Here is a 23,399-nt window from a genome sequence, read left to right on the forward strand (position 1 = left end):
ATAGTATAATTATCTACTATTTGAGATTTTTTTTTTGACCGCACCCGGACCATATTCTATTAATTTATTGTTATTTACTTGAAATTAATTTTTCCAGTTAATATCAAAGCTTTACACACTGACTTACAAATTCCAATGGTCACTGAATGCATAAATCTTAGTAAAAACGTTTTAATGAAAAACTACCGGGACACTAAAACGCGTTACCACAAGGAGACGACTAGGCGAGGCACTTCCTAACATGAGAAAGTAAAAAAAGTCACAGGAGAGGAACCGCTGGGTCCTGTTCTTTTTCATGCCTTACATTATTTGTTGTTTAACATTACACTCAGGCTATCTTACATGTGGCAGATGCGGATTATTTATTTTTTTATAGTCTGGGTAAAAGAAATTACAAACCAGTGATAAAATGAATAAATTATGTGCATATAATAGAAATATAACTTATATTAGCAATCTAATACAATCTCGAAGACTGTCAGAAGGCAAATACATACAAAAATAATAATGAATAAAAAGAAGGGTTGAAAATATATAAATAAATAATAAATTAGTTCCGACCTGACATTTTCATGAAAAACTACTGAGACAAAAAAACGCGCTGGTAAAAGACAAGTGGCTACGAATCGTATTGCTGAGAACACAAGGAGGAGACTAGGAAGAACAAATTTTTCTTTTTTGTCCCGACAAAAAAATATTTTGTTCTACACAATTTTTTTTTAACACAATTATCTTTCTTTTATTAATGGATTATTTTTTTTCTTCATTATAAATATTTATTTCCGTATAATACTAATGCTAACTGTTAAAGGGAAATCAAAGCTGATTTTTAGAAACATCCACTTTTAAGTTATGATCAAATTATTTAATTTTTAATCGATGAAAAAAAAAAAGTTACTAGATGTTCATTCTATTTTTGTTTATCATTGGACAAAGAACTAGGACCAGTATCAATAAAATTTATTCTTCTCAACATAAATCACAAAGTAGCCAGGCTATATATTCTAAAAAAGAAAATTAGTATGTGGCCTTTCCTTGAAGAAATTGCTGCATGACAGCAAATCAAATCATATATCCTATAGATTTCACCGCCGATAATGGTTACAATTCATGACGAATTCAGAAAATAATGAAAAAAATCCTTAATGGTCTTACACATATACCAGATCTTATTTTTAAATAAATCAAGACTAGAAAAAAGTGATTGTTTTATGACAGCGATGAAAAAGAAGTTTTTATTTGCATAAGATTATTTATGTATACCCATGTAATAATACATTATTTGCATCCTTCAATTTTTATTATTTGTGGAAGAAGAAAAAATATGGAAATGACCTCTTCACGGACATGAATATTGAAAAGTTTGTGAAGGTCGGAAGGCTCAGTTGGGAATAGGAATATTAGGGAAACACAACCCCAGATGGTTAGATAGTGATCGCAAAGATTAAAAGAGATGCTAGAAATGTACAAAATAAAGCTGGTTGGATGACTTCTGCACAGAATAGAGAACAATGGCGGCGGCTTTTGGGGAGTCAGTTCAGATTCAGTGATGGATCGTTGCCCCACATGTATGTGTAACTTTTATTACATCATTTTAAAAATTATTTTAATGTTTTATTTATTAATATTAGAAGCTTATTGTTATTATTATGTTTAAAGACTTTCAAACCCTCATATCATCAACACCTATTTCAAACATAATATTTCCAACATTCTTCCCCGGATGAAGTTAAAAATTCCCTCTCGTTTATATTTTTATTATTAAATAGCTAGTTAACCTACGCCTCCATGATGCACTTAATGGACATACCAGTCCACCGGATATTCTGAGACGAGAATTAATAACCATCGCGGCATGGCTAGTACCCACGCTATGAGTGTACTCATCACAGAATTATTTGTTCTCCACAGAACTTTGTAGTTTATAAAACCAACATACAATTTAAACAATGGTAACTAATATATATTTTGGTAAATCAAAATTAAGCCAGTATTAATTAAGTAATAGGAGATGTGTAGTTCAGTTTAACTTAGGTATATGCGAAAAAATATTTTTTTAATTTGTTATATTTTACTACAACACATAATAACAAAAAAGTATGATGTTGGAGCTCCTATAATATAACAATACATTAAGTAGAGATCGGCGCGCTGATAAAGGCGATTTACCTAAATCAATTATCAACAATCAAAGGTACCATTAGAAGTAATCAGTGCAACAAATGCTTTTCTACTCTTGAGGGTAATGTCTAAAACTTTAAATATACAAAAATATAAAATAGTTTATGAAACTAAGACCATGATATTATAGTAATTTGGCCTTATTAATGAATTATCTCAAAAAGTAATTGTATATATTCTGTATCTGCTCAATTAATATCTATTGTAAGAATAAACATATATTTTTCGAGGCGGCATCAGCCCTTTACAAAAAAATCGTAATATGGCAGCAAATATCATAAAAATTTCAGAAAAAAAACTATTCCTTTTTATTTGTTGCATATGGTTCCTCAGGATATATTATGCAATATAACTTATATACTGAAGTACGTAATTTTACTATTTTTTTTTATATTTAATACAAAAGCCTATTCTTCTTCATTAACTCTTAGCTGTACAAGGTTACTCTAAACAACAACACGACTAAAGGATTTTTTTTCCATGTTATTTTTGTATTCTACCTATTAATTTTATCAACTCCTTCCTTAAATAAATTTCCTAGGTAGTGAAAAATGAAGGAAAAAAAATATTAACGCGGAAAAGGAGAATATCCCTTATGTTTTGGTGTCATATACAGTTATTACACAACTACTTTACGATTTTTAATCAAGAAATTTCGCATAACCGGATTCTAATCAAATAAGTGTTTTTTTAATTTTAAAAAAAAAATCAATCATAAAAAGTAGCATATTTTCGAACAAATAAAGATTTTTTTACGATGATTTGAGCTTAGAGTTCCGTGAATGAAATTCAGACACTGTACAAAAACCAAAAATATATTAACACATCATTCCCCAATGTACTTACCATATTTTTTAGAAATTTCTTTTTGGATCCAAAAGAGAATAAAAGTCAATAAAAATAAATAAAATTGATAGTATGCCATACTTAATTTTATTGAGGAAGGAAAAATTTTGTATAAATAAAACTTATAAAAAACTACTCCTAACCGGTAATTAATTTCTAAACATTTATTGAGGTACAATTGGGACTTACTTTCCTAATTTGTTGACTTTTGATAATTGAAAAAAATCCTTTTAATTAATATGCAATAAAATTCAAACTAAAAAATAAAATATATAATAAATTTTTTTTTGGTATTTTGAAGTAGATTTCCTAGACGGTTACAAGAAATCTAACCGCCACATAAAATCATCAACAGAAAACAAAGAAATTATTCTCCTTTGTCCCAGAGTGAGTGCGGTCGCTCATTTTCCTATACAATTTGGAACTTTTATTGCTCGTACATACAAGAACCAAATTAAAATTTGTTGGTGCCATTGTAAAGGCGAGTTTTCTTTCTTTCTGGTGATGAAAAATTGTACATTTACAAAATATGAAGGCATTTCATGTCACTCAAATATACTATAAACACCATAAATACATTTTCTTATATCACAAATTCAAATTGACCAAGTAAAGTTCAATTAGTGCCATTTGGTATATTTTTTGGTCAAATGAAAAATTTAACTGATTGATAGTATATTCTAGGAGGCATGATAGGTTTTGATAGAAAAATCTGTTGATGATGAAAGAAAAAGGATTTAATTATTGTTGAGTTTCAACTCACCAAAACATAGTGATCAGTCAAAATCACTAAATTTTAGACCTGTTTTATTGAATACGAATATTTCGGAAACTACAAAATATTTAGAATTTTTTTTTTTAAATGATATGATTAACTCAAACTTTTTCAACTTGTTAATGAACGAAATTTTTGTTGACAATATCATTTTTAGGAAAATAAATTATTGGTTTTTAATGAAGAACAGACTATATGAAATTAGTTTTAACAATATGGTCTGATAGACCAAAAAGTGGTAAATTTTTAATTGCTATACTCGAAAACGCCCTCAATGTGAATAGCGATGTTAGGAATATTTAATATTTAGGAATAAATATTTTAATTTTTTGATGTCGGGACCATTAAACCTTTAAGAAAAATATTATTCCTTTAACAATTTAAGCGGATTTTTGTTATATGAAATTTCTTGACAAGGGAGTAAAAGCTTGCTCCAAATTATGTATATATGTATGTATATTATTTGAAAAATACTATGCATTCAAAAATCAAGAAATGGTTAAATATAATTTTAGATTTTATTATAGTAGTCCAATATAATAAATGTTTTATTGCTTTAAAAAATAAACTAATCACAGGAAGCAACGCTAAACACTACCTTAACTACCATGGCAATGAAAGTTTATAGTTCTGATTAAATTTAAGGGGTTTTTGCTCAAAAATAATTTTTTTTTTTATGTTTGAAAATTGTCTAGTATTTTCTGTAAGGATTGATAATATCTATAATTATGGAGTTCGGGATATGAAAAGTGTCTAAGCTCACAAAAATAATAAACTAGAGAAAAATGCAGCATATGGGAGATCATTGTGAAACGTTTCTTCAACAAAAAAATACAATGTTCTAAAACTTGCAAATATTTGGTTCAGAAAAAACTGTAAACACAAGGGCAAATTTTCTTTTTATTATAAGGGTATTAAGTCTGTGTTAAGTTATATGTTCCATTCTGTCTCTGGTAAGCTACGAGAATAGAATCAGTACAACAATTAACCAATAAACAGTAAACAAAAAACAATTCTATAGAATGATTTCAATTTAAAAAAATTATGTTTTTTAATTACTTAGTAACTATGCACCTTTTTACATAAACTAGTCGACATTACTTCTACCAGATTAAGAAGTCTATCTTAGTATTTAAAGCGTTTTATGAAATTAAATGAGCTTTAAGGTAGGATAAAATAATTTGGAGTTGAAAAGAAAATGGAAGAAAAGATACTGTTGGTGCAGGAACCATATAAAAATTCATATTGACTATTTTAATTTGGAAAACTTTTAAAATGCTCCCCAATTCAGGAATAGAACGCGACCAACTTCATGTCCTTTTTTATCAAAGTCTCTGTAAAAAAAAATACATAGAACTGAATTTTTTACCCGAATCTCTCGTCTGTACCTAGGGGTAATAGGATTCAGTGATCGTTTGATATAGTTATTGCTTTTATATTGTTTATATTAGTCACACAATGACATAAATAATACGTTTTTTTTTTTTTTATAATTCCAGAATTAAGATGAATATTAAGAGTCATGCATAATAAATTAATTAAGAATAAACTAATAATACGCTATTGAAATAATACATGAATAATAAAGCAATACATGAAGGTTGAGTTACCTGCCCGGATATCCGCAATGAAAAGTAGAGCGACAACTACGAGCATAACCCCGACTGACGGAGTGCCCATGGAGTCCCCTCCACTTACCATCTCCTCTAATAGGAAGGAATGGTAAAATTGCCTCTTTAACAGAGAGCACCTGTAAAATGACTTTACTCTTTGTCATTATGAAACAATGGCCATAGTGAGGAATTTATGTTCATGGCGATTGAGGAGTATTTAACTAGAAGTTAATGAACCCACTTTATTAATAAAAAAATATTATGGGCGCATCTCATGCAAAAAAGTTAATTTTATTTATTTTCACTCAAGACTTCCATTGAGGACCTATGCACCCCCAGAAGGAGAATATCAAGATTTATGCGTTTCTCAGGACCACCGCGAAATAAATATAGACTGACCCAGGTGGGAATCTAACCCACAACCTTCTAGTATACATTTGAGACCCTTGAGCCATAATGTGCTCATGTTAAATTTTTGTGGAACATGTTGCGTTTTATTTACTGTAGAAAATTTAAATTTCGAAAAACTTTCAGTTTAAAACGTAGAATTTTAATTTAAAAAAACCTTTTTACTAATTAATTTTATAAAAGGATAAAGTACAAGACAATTGTTGATCCATCTTGAATCTTTAATCTATACCGCTATAAAGGGGGTTCATACTTTGTAAAGAACTACTATTTCTTGAACAACGGTTATATAAGGAGATAACTTTTTCATGATCACAATTAACCTATACATTACTAATAATTCATTTTTCATCCCTCTTTCTTTCTTAACAAACAATCAACAATTTTTTCTGCTACTTTGTGTACCATTTTTGATCGCCAAAAGGAACATCACAGTTTTTTTTTTTTTAAATTATTATAAACCTAAAATAATTATACTTTCATGTTTAATAAACATTAAATAAATTATACTTTTATCTGTAAAAATACAAAAATGAAAGTATAATTATTTTTAGTTTAAAACATTTTCGTAGAAAGATGAATCAGGTGGCGTTCGAAAAAGGTACTCAAAATAACAGAAAAACTGCAATTATTCTATTTATAATACTGTAATTTACAACATACATATACGTTCCACCATCTTCCTACGATTAATTACATACGGGTAACTAACAATCTTCCAATGAAAAACATTTCTTGCGTGTCGAATATTTAGGATAATATTAAAAGGTGTAAACAAAAACAAATTATTTTAAAAGATTTATGGGTTAAACAAATTCATTTTTCTCCTTTTATATAGAGAATCAGACTATAAACTTTTTTTTTGAAAGGTTTGATTTCCTTAAATATTGCTAAAGACTTACGGGACACCCTGTATTCAATTTATTTGAAAAACTATCTTTATTTAAATATTCATATACCCAGAAACAATGGCATGGTTAAATAATTTATGGTAGGGACATTTTCTGTGGCTAATCAATCCCTAATTGTACTGTTTTTATTACGTTATGGTAATTGACTTCTGTTATTTACAACTTTCTACGGATAAAAGCACATTTCATATTAAAAAATCGATTATTTCAACATTTTCTATGTAAAACAGCGATTAAATTGTTTTCTGTCAATATATATTTACCTAAATATGTTTTTTTTACATATTAATATTTTTTACACATTAAAATGGTGTTCTTGTCAATTAAATGAAGCATATTTATGTTTACTATTTCACATAGCACATCTGTAAATTATATCCTTTAACCAATGTACACAGTTTGAATTAAAAAGTTCACCTACAGTCTTAAACACTGCCCGAATCAATTCAAAAGAGTTTTCATCATTTACCAATCTAGTATTAAAGTCAAGTTTTTTGTACAATAAATGATACTCAGCGTACAGCGTAAAGTTAGGTTTTGCAAATCTCTACCGACTCTCTAAGTAGGATCAGGGATGGAAATTGCTTTATGAATAAAGTTAGTGTTAGAGCGAGGACTAAATAACGCCAAGCCAACCAATCCAATGCCTTGGAGCTCGAGTGTAGCGTACCAAGGAAGGAATTGAAAAAAAAAATATTAATTTAAAGTGTGGAAAAAATCCCTCTTAAATCAATAATTATTTTAGAGTATATAAAAACGCAGAAACAATGTCAATGGGTTATTTATGGTATTTCCTTTCGTAATCGTAATTCAAACAAACTATCACATCCCTCTAATTTCTTCCCATTTCAGCTAAACATTCATTCTACCATCATCCATAGAGCTCTTTACGAATATCATCTATTTCGCTTCAGCATTGCCACTAACCACACCCAAACCCTAAGAAAGGGAGGCATTCAGAGCCCAGAACAGCCTACCAGGTTTTTTAACATAAATATATTTATATCACATAACATTATAACTATTATCTAACTATCATGACATATGTTTTTTTACATAAATTATAGAGGTTAAATTAATTTAATATTTGACGGGGGTTGGGGGAAGTTGTCCCAGTCTCAAGGCATTATGCACTGAGGCTCATCAAATTTTTCTCTCCGCAGCCTTAATCACAACACGCAATACGCTGTCAACTCTGATGTTGTTTTTTTTTATTTGTAATACTTTAAATATAAAATCATAAATTCCCAAACATGCAGACGACTCTATTCTAGAAATCTCGAAACAAATTAATATTGTGCATCATGTTGTTATTTTTTCAAATTAAAACTGGTAAAAAAACGAAACTATTTTTGTTCTGTTATTCTCGATATTAAATGTTCCTTCACTTCGGTGTGCATTCCACTTTACTTATGCAAAGTACTTCTTTAGGAAAATATTTTTATTTTATTATTCATCCAATAATCATTCCTTCATATAAAAAATCTATTTCTGATAAATTATCTGATAATTTCACTATTTTATTTTTTGAAATACATTATTTTACAAAAACTTAAACAATAATAATTTCCAAAATAACTACATTTCTGAAATGTTGAAAATTAATGAATATTACAATTATAGGGAAATACTTTAGAACCACCGCGGCAACTGCCAAGGGTAAAATGTATAACAGTTACTGCCATGACAGTGGTTACCGTCGTGAGTTTTATAATATCACGTTAAAACAACGAAAATATACTACCACGGCAGTAAATGCCATAGTGTAAGCTATATGACAGTCGTTGTCATGACATTTATATAATCATTTAGAAAATAAGATTCGAGTAAAATTACTCAAATAATTATTATAAATTAAAATAAATATTATTTCAAATAAAGTTTGGCCAAGTCTACAATAAACTGGATGTTTGTTGTTGACCTTATCCATCAACTACGTATTGTTCATAATTTTTAAGAAATTCCCAACCCACTAGATGAGTAACAGCTGGTAAATTTGAAGAATTGGTCTGCACAAAATGTCCCATAACTAGGAATATTTATATGAAACTGAAGATAAAACAAGCAGATAGCAGGGGGTGACATCATGCCAGCTGTATTGCAGGTTTTGCGTAGTTACAAAATTGATAAACTGTACAGACTTCTATCAAACGTAGGAAATTGCAACTTTAACATCAAATCCATTGTCCAATAGGTGTTTTACTAAAACCTGTTAAATAAGCCTATGTATCTTTTTGAAAACATGAGAAAATCAAGTTGTTATATGACATTTCAGGAAAAATAATGTTACAATACTTAGTGCTTTATACATCAATTTATAATACATAAAATATTCTTTTCAATTCAGTGCCTTCTTAAAATTTTCTAAACCTTAAATTGTAGTATTCTAAAGTTAAAAATGAGTTTTGCAACATACATTAAATTCAATTTTTATCAGATTCACATGTTTGAATTATAGCATTTTCATCCTCTCTTGTTTTCAATTAAGATAAATAAATTTGTAATTGTGAAATACACAATAAATCAGCCTCACTAATGGCATTACCCTGATGAATTTGTGCTACATTAGGCTAGTTCATACATATCTGAATCTGCACAACAGTAATAATAGTACCATTTAGCTCTACCTCATTTTGTTCTGCCATACTTACAATGCTCCAAAAGAGAATTTTATTTGAGAATGGAAAAGAAATAATTTAAAAAATTAAATTCAATAAATTGTGGGTGATGGAGAAATTTCAAACACATATTAAAAAATAAATAAATAACTGGAAGTCTGCCAGTAGGTACTTCTGAGACAAAAATCATTATAACCAGTTTTATCTAAGAGACATTCACTGAACCTTGTTATGTTGTGTAGTCTCTTTATGAATTTATGTTTATTGAAACTAAGTTAGATTAACAAATAACCACAGGTAAAATACAAACATAGTAATCAAAATTTTATTTACTATTTCAATATATTACTTCAGAATGTAATTAATTATACTTAAAACAATTTATTTACATAATTTATGTGCAATTTACAGGAATGTAATAATTTATAAAGAATCAGTTCTTTAATATGTTACATTTTTACAGTACAATACCTTTATAAATGTTGGCAATATTCTTTCATTTTCATTTATCAATTCATTAAAATTTGCAGACATAAAGCAAGCCTCATACATTAAATGAAAAGGAAGTAAATATACTTGGAAGACAACTAAAAAGAAGAGTAATAATTAAGATTGTATATAATTCCTATCTTGATTTTTTTTTGTTTTTGATATACAATTTCCAAATATGAATTAAAAAACAATCAATATGACTTTTTTTCTCTAAAAACAGACAGAAAAGTTTGATTCCAAACAGAAAATGCTCATTTCAATTTTTAAATTAAAAAGTAAATTTTAGACAATGAAAAATTTAACAAGATTGGAATTAAAACAGCTACTCAATTTCAATTACCATAATCTACTAAGTATACAAAAATTCTACATATTTTTGTGGTATTTTTTTCTTTAGGTTCAAACTTTTTAAATATTTTTGACTAGTGATACAGTTAATACAATCATGTCTGTTAATTATTTCAAAATATAAATCTAATAAGTAATAGAATTATTATTTTAAGTTACCCATAAAGATAATAATTATAAAATAAAAACAAATTTATCACATTAGCTCAGTGATTTTACTGGGCACATTTCTTGGTAGATTTAGGTAAAATGGAAACAAGAATTTAAACCATTAAGATTCAAGGCTGGACCCATTCTAAAATATACTTCTAATAGCCAAAAATTAAAAAAAAAAAAAAAAAAAAGAAAATGGCAGGTTTACACTATTTATGTTTCCTTAATATAAAGAATAAGGAGAAACAGGTTTGACACTTTTTTTTTTTTAATTCAGTTGTATCAAAAGATTCAAAATTAAAATCTGTACTCTTCCAGAGTTAAAAAAAAAATGTTTAAGTATTGAATTTATTTCATCATATTCATTGTGAATACATTGACATCATAAGCTCTATTCTTTATTTATTTACTTTTTTTTTTTAACTGACACCTGTTTTTTCCTTTGAAACATTAGCCATTCTGCCATCAAACATTGGTCCCATGTATTTTACACTAGGGGAGGGACTGAAATAACATGTAAAACATTCCGAGGATACTCAATTGTACAAATGCAAAGTATTGTTGAAGTTAGGGTATTATATTTACTAGTAAAATCAAATTACCCAGTAACTTGAGTCAGCAAGCGAGATTACCAAATTCATAACACAGAAATACTTCATAAAGGTATGTATAGATTATATCATAGTTAATATATTTTTTCACTTACTTATATGAGTAAAAGAAAAGCAAAATATTGGAAATTTATACTATATTTAGCTTTCAGCTTTCATAGATTGGTTAGGCCAACAACAGCAATTTGATATATTTAACATAATTCAGAAAAGGGACGTAAAGACGAAATAGTCAGTTAAATAAAATAAATATTAAAATTACCTAATATAAATAAATTTAAAACAAGGTAATTTAAAAAAAGCTATATCCAATCCAATTACAATACAAATAAAAAGTTGGCTAGTATTAACAAATCAATACCTCAGAGGTGAACTATCGTACTAGACATGTATAGATTTAATAATACTTAAGTTTATTTTACTAACATTTTGGAGGTTAAGTATTCTACAATATCGACCTTGGTTTAATTAATTGTGGATTTAAATCGTTTACCATACAAATACTAAATGTCTTATACTACTTATGATATAAATCTTGAGTCAAAAATTTTGCACATACGTACTTTACCTATGAGGTAGAGAGTTAAGAATCTTAATAGGAACTTCATACAATACTTTTTTTTTTTTCATAATAATCAAAATAGTGAGTACTAAAATAAATAAGAATGGTAAAACATTCACTTCAGGATTTTCATGTAAAAACTGATAAACAATTTAATATGACCACAGGAAATGAAAAATTCAAAAGGTTTATTTGAAAATAGTTTAGCCTCAGTATAACATACATATTTTTACTCTATACCTACAAAAACAAGAAGCCTGTCAAGATTATGTAATTTATGGACAAATAAAAATTAACACTAACATAAAATAATAAGAGCACTCAGAGCAAAAGTCTTAAGCAGGATAGTAGTTTCAAGCTTTATTCTACCTAAGCCAATCTTTTCAAAAATACCACATTTAAAACATTATCCAGACAAAGAATAAGCAACCAAAATATATAGTAAAATCAGAGTTAAAATGAACCAATCCACTGGAATACAAAGATCAAACAATAAAGTATAGGTGTTTGGAAAATATATTAAGTCCATTTACATCAATGTGAAATTAGAAGTATGAATTTCTTTCGACACGATTTGAAAATAAATTCTGGACCCTGAGTTAAATTTCTCCATCAATTAATACTTTTATCATTATAGCTGTTTTAAATGTAAAGGATTATGGCACTGTATGCTTAGTGTTAGATAGCAGTAGGAAAAGATATCTGTCTCTTAAGAAAGTGTATTAAACGTAAGGAAATAGGTGTGTTCCAGGTTACGCTATAACAATTTAATTCATATAGTTACAATAATCTTATAGGATAAAAGTTTCTTTTTCCTACCCACAACCCAACACAAATCGCACAGTACCAAGACTACTCGATAGATTAAGACTAATCCATCAAAATTTCAAAAGCAAACAAATTGTGAATACAATAAATAAATAAATTTAAGATCCTTAAAAGAATAATAAATAAATATACAAATTTTGATATCAAATAAAATAAAAAATCAAGTAAATGATCTGTAATAGCATTATTAAGTCAAAATTGCACAGCTGTAAAATATCTCTTTACAATAACAGTCATAAAAATAATAAATTTTAGTAATTACTAAGTAAATGATCTACACAATGACGTTTGTGATAAATATAACACTATAGAACATACAATATAAAACATAAAAAATTGTAAAGATTAATTTTGATGAGAAACAAATAAGATATTTATGTGCTTCAGACTTTTTATCTATTACAATTATGAATGGACTGCTAATGCAAAAAATTAATGTGGAGCAAATGATATGTATTTTAATTATATAATTAGTTTAAATGATCAATTCTTGCAGTCAGGTTTCCGATGCATTGTAGCTTTCAGAAGTGAAAAGCCTAGAAGTGTACTGGAGAAGAGTTAAATTAAAATATGACAGAATGGAGAGGAAGACAACTATTACAGTATCTACAGAAATATTGTAATTAAGGAAATAATAATTGATGGCATCTATAAATATAACCATATTACTTTTATCAAATATAGAAATTGTTTGCATAAAGCAAACCCAACAATTAATGAATACATCCTAACCATAATCAAAATCACGTTAAACCCTTTTAAAATTAAATAAGTTCTTCTAGTATTTTGAACGGGAAATTTCCATGAAATTAATTCTAACCTTAGGGGTCTTTCTTTCCAGACATCAACTTTAAATCATATCAATCATTTGTTTAAAAAATTAAAAATTAACAAATAACAAAGAAAAAATGATTGGCAAGGCTGGCAAATAGTTTTAACTCATTGTAATAAACACAAGCTGAAACCATCTGAATACAATAGAAAATACTTTGTAACAAAACCACTTAAAAGTGCAGCAGATTATCCCATAAAACGGAAATTATAACGGCTAAATGTAAAAGAGATAACAGGTATAATAACCATGACAGGTGCCTAGTCCATTCTCAAAATATACAGTCACGACAATTTTACTTAAATATATAAGGTCAGTTAAATTCTGTAATATAATAAAATTCAATTATTTGCATGAAAATTAAGTTTTTCCATATATACTATAACAATGTTTATAGAATAATTTTCTATCATGTTTTGCATGTTTATTTGATAAGAATATATGTATATGCCCAACAAATATAAACTATCACTGGTACTTATAAGTTAATTTTTGAGTAAAATACCCAAAACAAATTAGAAAAAAAAATTGTAACAAATCTATCTTTTTTTTTCTTATTTAACACCAGATACGCTTGTAAGGCCTTATATGGCCTTATAATAATGGCTATATAATATAACTGTTGTATTTTGTATCTATCAGTATTAATTATTCAGCTACTAATATAATGTGATGACAGTTTTCTGCTTTAAAATTGAATTTTAACAAACAATTACTGAATGAAATATTAGCTTTATTGAGTCATCATGACAAGATCTGCTGAGATAATAAAGCAAATAAAGTTACTAAAATATTTAATGCCTGCATGTTCTGTTAAATATATTGTATACAAGTCTTTAGTGGACAAATTAACATATATCAACACACGAAAAGAACAATAATATATACAAACCTATCGTCTGAAACTATTATTGATTAATGGAGAAAATTTTTAAGACATATAATTTCTTGCCAACATATAGAAAATCTAGTGAGCATCCTATTTCAAAGTAATCTGCAATCAAATATAAAGCTCCTCAAAGCATGAGTATGAAATGTCTCCTATTCTATAGCTGAGGTAAGAATTGAGATTGCTAATATCAAGCAAAAAAAATCCTCAATAATAATTGTATTATTGATAAATTCTCAGAACATAAGGTAGCTTATTTCATTGTAATGATCAAATGAGAAGTGCATTTGAGCCCTAGTCAATTGGACTTCAGAAATCAAACAAAGTAACCATCAACAAACTATTTGGTTAAAAATCCCTGAATAATGGAATTTTAAAGACTTAGAGTTAACATTATTTTGTGATAAAATAATGTATGAGGATTAATGTATAAATTAATAAAAGGATTAGATGATTATTTAAGCTGCAACTACAGTTTTTGGACCATGAGTAATTTATAAATTTTACAAAAAAATGAGTATGTAAAATCCATACAGAGCCTTAAATTATAGTTTAAAATTACTACAAAGACATAAGAAAGTAAAGGATACTGAAAAAAGCTCTTTCCCACTTTTCAACCATGTATAATTCAGTAACCATTAAGTACCTAAAGTACCAGTAGTTCAAAAACTGCCAAATCGAACTTAAGTAGGACAACATTTTTTTTCCACAAAGTATAATTAAATTATCACAGATAATTACGACATAACCTGCACCAACGACCTACTCAACACCAAGTTTCAAACAGAACTGATGGTGGGTGAACAACTACAACCTCTGCTGAGTATTCCAGTAACTACGTTTAGATACTTCAGATGAGGTGATGTTTCTAACGTGATGTCAAGGCTTTTTGTCATTGCGTTAATCACTGATCATTTAACAACCGTTCTCCATTAATTTATTACCTTAGAGATCAAGATCATTCAGTCTCAATTGATAACATTTTTTATCATCTGCACATATCTTATCAGCGTCTATCTAGATTAGATATTTTATGTAAGAGGTATCTTATCCTGTTACTTGGCATGTTTTATAAACAACTGTAATGTCTACTAATGAAAAGTTACGAATTGTCAAAGAAAATATTCGCTCTTACCCAGATTTTCCAAAGAAAGGAGTGCTATTCTGGTAATCAAAAATACTTTATAATTACAACCTGTAGCTTTTAAATCAGATTTTATTTCTCGTGTTATACATATTATTACAAAAGTGTGTATATTATCTTAATCTAAATATTTTTTTTTTTTAATTCAGGGATGTATTTTCAATTTTGGGTAATAGCCAGTCTTTGAAAGCTCTGATGGACCTCCTAGTAGATCATGTCTCATCAATAAACTCTCCCATTGATGCTGTTATAGGCCTTGAATCTAGGGGTTTTCTTCTGGGGCCATCCATTGCTCTTTCTCTTGATGTGCCATTTGTACCGATTAGAAAGAAAGGTAAACTTCCTGGTAAACTGGCAGAAAAAGAGTTCACGCTAGAATATGGTAGTGTAAGTTATGAACTTTTCATTACTCATTTAATTTTGTTAATTTTCTTGGTACTAGTTAATAGAATAAGCTACAGTATTATGAACCTCTAAACTCGTTTATACCAAATGGTACGAGTTAGGTTAGACCCAACTTGTATCGAAAAGGATCCACCAAGGTTCTTGTTAATCCCTTTTTAGTTATCTGATCTAATTAAATCAGTTGTAATAATAAGAAATTTTGAATTTTCTGCTACTGGTGTGTTTTGTAGATTAGTACCAGGTTCCTATTCCTATTTATACTAGTTGGCTTCTAACTCTTTCTAAAAAAGGTTTTAGTTGTTTAAAGTAAGCATTAAGAAAATGTTTGTTGGACCTCTATACAATCTCATTTTTAAACCGATTGTTTGTCTTATTGCCAATTCTATCTAATGTTTATTTATATCAGCTATTTTTTAGGTTATGTGTAATATTGTAACAAGTTTGTACCAGAACTTAGTGTTTTTGTTATTTTATTATTTAAGCTTCTAATGGCCCGATTCTTCTTTTGTTCTTGGTAATGCCTTAAATAAAACTCACATTATAGTTCCAAAGTGATACTATTAATAATTAATTGAAGGAATTTAGGCTAGAACCTTTTTTGGCTTTCAAGGGAGCTCTTCAGTTACAGCCAAAACACTTCTAATCATTTCACAATGGTTTATTTCTTGACTTAATTATTTTATTACATCAGTAAAAAACAAATAATAAAATATCTGTTGTGTTTTTGGATTCTACATATACTGATACATTAAATCTCAATATTTAAGTTTTTTTTTTCCTTGATCCATTACAAAGGTTCATTATTGAAAATAATATAGTATATTTTATGGTGTTTAGCAGACAATGGACAGATATTTTTTTCCATTCAATTTTAAGATTATAGGTGTCTTGAAATGTATAACCTCAAAAATTTTGTGGGGGTATTATTTTTTTGGTCAGTCTTAATACTGGTCTTAATTAATGGTTCATTAATAAAAATAATTAACAAAAATTGCCCAACCAAAATAAAAGGGAAATAACTTACTGTGCTGAAGAACATTGTTATTTTTTTAAAATTGAAACATTTGTATTTAGTGTATAGACCAAAATTGATTGTAAAAGGAAACTGTAGGGAAAAAAAAATTGTTTATTATATCTTATTATACCATGTATGTGTAATTTATATTGCCCGATTACGGATTGATTAGTATGCTGTGTGAGATAGCAACCTGATGTATTTAGGCAGCATAGATGAATAAAGTATTTCTCTCTCTCACTCTCTTGAAGTATATAAAATTTATAAAAACTATGAATTTAATTTCTTTAAGTTAGGTTGATATTCAAAAGTGAATATAAATTTTAACTGTTGTAGAGGAGTGTATTATATTATTATAGTTATAGATCATTCTCAGTCAGTTCCACCCAAGTCTTAAAAAAAGTGATTAAGCTTTTAGAAAGCCAAATTGTGTTACTGAGTTGGTTTCTTCATTTTAACTCAGTATCAGTAAACGTGTTGGAGTGGAATTGAAACAGGTTCTCATTGAGCTTACTACAGCCAATTTTATGGTATGCTTCTATTTATATTAGAAACACTTTAATATTTTTTGATTCAATGAGGAACTAGTTTTTAGATGTTTATTTTTTTTTTTAAACTAATAAGTTTTGCTACTTTAGTTATTTCAGAATGTTTTGTGTAGCATGTGGATGGTATTTAAAGAATGATGTCCATTGATTAAAGTTCCGTAATTATTATTTATTCTACTTTATTACCTAAGGTCCTTAAAAAGATTTATTTAACTTGATTGTTCAGGGCACTTAGCAGTAAGTAATATAATCATTATTACTTTTTTGAAAGAAAAATATATGTGTAGTTCGAAAATATAGGAAGGATTTCACATTAAGAACCTAGATAGAAAGCAATATATTGACAAAGAGGTGTTAATAGTTGACTGTAGGTTAATAAGAGGAGAAGATGGTGAGGGGTGCGGTCAGCAAAATAAAACAAATAAACAAAAAATTATTTATTTGTGCCAATGTTTTGACCTGAATTTCAGGCCTTCATCAGGGATGTTCAGGCAAACGTTTTGTCCAGAGTGATTCCAGATGAAGGCCTGAAAGTCAGGTCAAAACGTTGGCACAAATAAATTGGTTTTTATTTATTTATTTTGTTTTTTTGTTTTTTCTGCTGACTGTAACCCCAACCATCTTTTCCTACTCATCATAATATTATTGATATTTTTTCTTAAATTACTCCATAAAAGAAAATTTGTTTCTAAACCTATTATTAGGGTTTAAAGATATTTTTAAACTCTAATTAGGTAATAGATAAAAACAATGATAAAGAAATGGAAAAAAAAAATCTAGGAGAGGAAACAAGGAACAAGTGTGGTGTGGAGGAAAGATGATGTGATGGATCTGTTGGAGATTTGATTATCTTATAAAGATTGCAAGGTTACAAGACAAGTTGCCCAGAAAATCTGCTAGGAGCTCCTCTACATTCAACTTATAACATTGACTTTAAATTAGGCTCCTCACAATTCTGTACTTACAACATTTAGCATGTTAAAACTTTTTACATTTAACACATCAGGAATACCCCTATTAAATGAGAAAATTATGGTTATTTATTTAATATTTTTTAGGACACCTTTGAAATTCAGCGTGACAGTTTAAAGGCTGGCCAGTCAGTTTTAATTGTTGATGATCTTCTTGCAACTGGTGGTATGTTAATGTACTAATTAAGATTATTATGCACAATTAAGATGTTCATCATTTAAATGAATAATTTCTTCATAAAAACAAATTAATTGTGCTTTGTTATTTAATCTTTAAGATAATATTGTTTTCCAATGTTCAGATTCAGTCGTAATTTTTTTTATGATTATTATTATTATGACAATGTTTTTACTTAGTTCTTTATATATATATATATATATTATTGTAAATGGAAGTAAAAAAATAAATGAAATTTATCATATATATTGTTGCGAACAGATTCCAATTAAAGGATTTTTCGAATCGCTTTACCAATTCGGTTCTGCTGGATTTAATACATTACATAATTTATGAAAATTATGTAATGTATTAAAGATACAATAAATGATCTATGGAGGGGGGAGTCCGAGAAGATTATGTAATATGGTTAGTATGGTTAAGAATTTAGATTGAGAAGGTTGATAAGATGAGACTGAAGATAATGAGGGTCACCATATTGTATTTAGTTGGGTTGATGAAATACATGATTCTCTTACTTCATTTAGAGTCTCAAGTCCCATGATTCACATGTTTGTGGTGCTGAGATGAGGTGCTGTCCTCCCAGTGCCACACTCGGAGCTACTGACTTAGCTGGACATGGTTGTTCTGGTTGTTCTTCTGAAGCTTCTAACTGAGTGTGGAAGGGCCAGAGGTTTCTGAAGAGTCCTCGGGCTCCAACTTGTCAGGGATTAGCTCTATCAATTAGCTCAGGTTGGCTCTTTTCTATTTTTTCTCTGCGCTTATATAGTAGTTTCTTTTGTCAATAGATGTTGCTCCCTGACACTTTCACATAATTCAAGATTCCCTCATTTCAAACCCCCCAAATCATAAATCTCAGGCCTTTGGACTGAACACACATACATATATATATGTGTGAGAATAATAATAATAAGAGTAGTAATATTGTCATATTATATATCGTTGAAAAACCAAAGATTTAATAAAAAAAAAAAATAAAATAAAAAATTCATATAAAGTCATAGAAGGTAATGTAGATCACATGAATAATAGATGATAAACCTATAAATAAAAAATATTTTCTTATACAAGTTTCATTGGTAAACTGCCAGGTGCATGTGGAGTGTATTTGTTTCGCCAATGTTTTGAATGAATGTCTTCACCTCACCATACTTTTTAAACAGTTTTTTTTTTTTTTATTAATTTCAATTAACCTATATATGAACATTTCAGTTGACAGGATGACTAACTCCACAAAATTAATCTTAGTATTTTCAATTTTGATTCTATAATAATTTAGCATTAAATAAAAGATTAAAATAACCAAGTAAGGCCCACCAGGCTGATCTGGTAGTAAAGAATTACAAAAAAATTATAGAATAGGCGGTTAAGAGCGGAATGTAAACTACTATGTTTTTATATTTTTGTCCTACTTTTGTTAAAGAAAAATTATCCAACAAGAAATATTAAAAGAACTGGTCTGAAAACTATTGAAATTTGAGTTTGTCAATCAGTCAACTGAAAGTCTAATTCAGAAAACTAGTTCAGGAAATTATTATCACAATGAATAATATAAAAATATCTCTTCTGAAATGAGCAAGGATTAATTTCAACTCAAACTAGGGTGGTTAGTAAAAGTTATGTGATAAACGCACTGCACCAGATTTTTTTTTAAATTAAATTTTATTTATCCATTTTAATATACCAAACTATTGATTTTAAGTTTATTATTATTTTTTTAATTTGATAAACATGCTTTATTATTATCATTCTTTCCATAGGTACAATGAATGCTGCCTGTCAACTAATGGATGACCTGAACGTAAAAGTTGCTGAATGTTTCGTCATTATTGAATTAACTGATTTAAAAGGAAGGGATAATATTAAATATCCCATACATTCCCTTATTCAATATTGATCTTAGAAATTTCTAAGCCATTACAAAATCATTCCTTTTTAGTAAGCCAATTGTGGACCATTGAATTAATAACTAATTTATCCAATTTCATCTATTTAATATGGTATTTTGTTGCATTTATTATTTAAGAGCAATTTATAAACTGATGGCTTAAAATGTTGTTTTCTATTGATTTACTGACCTGAAGTGTTTGTGTTCTCAAAGATAAAAAATGATATAGTAACGATTCTACACTGTTCAGGTTTGCTGAAAATTTCATGAAGTTAGTAAAACTCACTTATTGTCTAATTGCTATATTATTATCAACAGTTAAAAAAAAGTTCATATTAAATAGATTCTGATGTTTTTATCATTTTATATCTTGTTGTTCTTAGCTAATAGTTTCAATATTTTATTAAACAGTCATAAACAACTGTGCCTAAAACTGAACATTTCTTGTAAACAAAATTAGTCTATAAGAATTTTTTTTTGAAAATTTCTATCATTGATATTCATTCCATATGTGTTTAGTATGTGCATTAATCAATTAAAAACATTTATAGTTTCATTATAAGAGATAAAAGTATTTTTTAAGGGTTAATAAAAATTAAATACTTAAATTGATAATCGCATACTAATTCACATTTATAAAAGCATTTGTTTAATTTTTCATTTATACATATTTAATAAAGACATTTAGTGATACAAAAATACTTGATCTACTAATAAAGAATGAGTACCTATTGATTTTTAGAAAAAGTATTTTCTTTTTACTCTTTCCTAAAATTCTTACCAGACACATTTGTAAATGCTCAAAGTTGTCTAAAAGAGTATACTGATATTTTTGTGACAAATCTATTGTTAGCATCAAAAAGATTCAATACTGCACTTTTCTTTTATAAAACATATTTAAATTTACTCCTTAAAACAGTTCAAACTTAAAAATACTTAGTATTAAATGAAGATTCATTAATCTTTATATGCTCCTTCTTTAAAAGGAGTGTGTTTGGAGTTTACACGTTTTGAAAAAAATTGGTTTCTTCACATATTTCACAATCAATCATACAGTCTTACTGGTTTGGCATTTATTCTGCTTTATTTTGGACATAGTAAATTAGATTTCAGTTTAGTTTCTTACCTAGACACATCTGCATTGAGTGTTTATCCTTGGTCAATGACAACCTTAACCAAATTAAATTGGCTACTAACTGATGTTTTCATTAGTGTATTAGTTATGCTCTCCTCTCCATCAGCTGTTAGATCTGCCTCACAGGCAAATTACACTGCCCCATGCTTACATGCCTTCTTTGTGCTTTATATTATAGGTTCGTATTTTTGTTGTTATCTCTGATATTAAGAGTTGCTTCTTGGTCAATGAGAACCTTAACACCTCTTTATCTCCTAGTGAAGCCCGTGAGATCATTTGAGTTAACTCTAGTGATGTTTTCAGGTTTAATTATTGCCTGATACATTAAGATCTGTAAGAGGCAAGGGTTTCATATTCACATAGGATATGCTCAGCCTTTTCTGTTCACTGAATACCTTAGCCACATTGAAATGGTTGGTAACTAATGATTTCATTAGTGGTGTATTGCCATTTTCTCTCTTAGCTATTAGATCTGCTCCACAGGTAAACAATACTGTTACCATGCCAATGTACCCTTATGTGGCTGCATAATGTTGGAATTTATTTATTTTTTTGTTATCACTGTTATTAAGAAGCTTACCTACATCGAAATGGCTTCTAACTAATGCTTTATTTAGCAGTGTATTGCTCTTTTCTTTCTTAGCTGTTATATCTGCTTTGTGGTCTTCCAATGCTGTTATCATGCCAAGGTGTGTTCCTCGTGCTGCATAATGTTGGACTGTATTTTTTTTGTTATTACTGTCATTGAGAAACGTACCTACATCGAAATGGCTGCTAACTAATGCTTTATTTTGCAGTGTATTGGCCTTTTCTTTTTTAGCTGTTAGACCTGCTTCAAGGTTGTACAATGCTGTTACCATGCCCAGGTATGCTCTTCTTTTTCATTTCTATGAGTCTACTTGCAATCGAGGCTTTGTCTTCGGATGTGTCTACCCTGTTCTCGATGTCCGGCATTTTATGTTTCTCTTCCCCCAGGGTTTACTATCTTAGGAACTGTCTCCCGCTTCTAGATCGATCACCATGCTCATCCTCGATTGCATTAATCATTACCACCCTTGAAAGCCTGTCAGTTACCACGTTGTCCTTCCTAGGATATGAAATGTCCATGTTGTACTGGCTGAGGACCTCCTTCTATCTTGTGATTTGAACAGTGGTCTCCTCTAAAAAAATATATGGCTGGAAGTGTTCTGATGTGCTGTTGAAGTAGGAATACTGCATTTCCTTTACATAAGTCCCTATCTTGCTTCAGTGGAATCTCATGATCTGTTTTCCCAGTAGAACCCAGTTTGCCTCTCCTTAAAAATAGTATCATTAAATTCTTCAGCAATTCTGGCTTCCCAACTCTTCCCTCTTTCGCCTACTCTCTCTTTTCCGGCCCTCAGGAGTCTCCAACAACTATATTTCTTTCCTCTGATTTCTATATCCTGTTGCTCCACTTTTTTCTTTATGTGTGCCCCCACTTTATCCCATAGGCCGCACCCTATAATTAATTACTTTATAGTCCTGAGGCATCTTTCCAATTACATGCACCATTACTTGTTTCCTTTGAGCTCCCCACTTACTTTACTTAAGCCCATTACCGCCTTCCCCTCAGTGCTGCAGGGCCCACTCAGGGTAATCAATTGGCAGTTACACACCTTGACCTGGGGCCCTCTCTCTACAATCCAACATCTCCAATGCTCCACTCACTTGCTGGGCATTCACCTCCATTGGCTCTCCTGGCCTGTTTCTCTTATTTTATCCATATCCACACTGCCTAGTGATATACCCCTCATTGCCATGTTCGAAGTATTTCATGTGCGAGCGATATGTCACTAAATGCCAATCTTTCCGCACCAGTGACACATGTGCTGACCATTCTTTCTAGGTTTCGCTTGGCTTCATCTATTTTCTTGCTCTTCTACCATCTACGTGTTCCCTTCTTCTCCAATGTTCGACACGTTTCTTGGCCATTGATATTCTATCCGGGTCCATCCTGGCTCTTCTACTTCTATTCAGGCCTTCACCTCTCTATTGCTTGTATCCATTAGATCTTGAGCAATTTCCAC

General features: G+C 29.0%; 2 protein-coding genes across 3 annotated transcripts in view; one reads left to right on the top strand and one right to left on the bottom strand.

The window, feature by feature from the left end:
* The window catches only part of LOC106679713 (PI-PLC X domain-containing protein 1), a 29,126-nt gene extending 23,608 nt beyond the window's left edge, over window positions 1–5,518 (bottom strand). For both annotated transcript variants that reach the window (XM_014419023.3, XM_024359291.2), the window contains exon 1: window positions 5,413–5,518. In XM_014419023.3, coding sequence (XP_014274509.2) covers window positions 5,413–5,503 — 91 coding nt within the window. In that variant the 5' untranslated portion in view covers window positions 5,504–5,518. The remainder of the gene's footprint in view (window positions 1–5,412) is intronic.
* Window positions 5,519–14,898: 9,380 nt separating this feature from the next.
* Window positions 14,899–22,475, top strand: Aprt (adenine phosphoribosyltransferase; the record flags this gene model as incomplete). Its single annotated transcript, XM_014419027.3, is given in 4 exon segments — window positions 14,899–15,234; window positions 15,361–15,598; window positions 18,238–18,316; window positions 20,089–22,475. Coding segments are annotated over 4 exon segments (537 nt in total). The 5' UTR covers window positions 14,899–15,151.
* Window positions 22,476–23,399: the final 924 nt, after the last annotated feature.

This window comes from Halyomorpha halys, unplaced genomic scaffold, assembly GCF_000696795.3.
Source record: "Halyomorpha halys isolate HHAL.00 unplaced genomic scaffold, Hhal_1.1 Scaffold215.1, whole genome shotgun sequence".
Taxonomy (NCBI): Eukaryota; Metazoa; Arthropoda; class Insecta; order Hemiptera; family Pentatomidae; genus Halyomorpha; species Halyomorpha halys.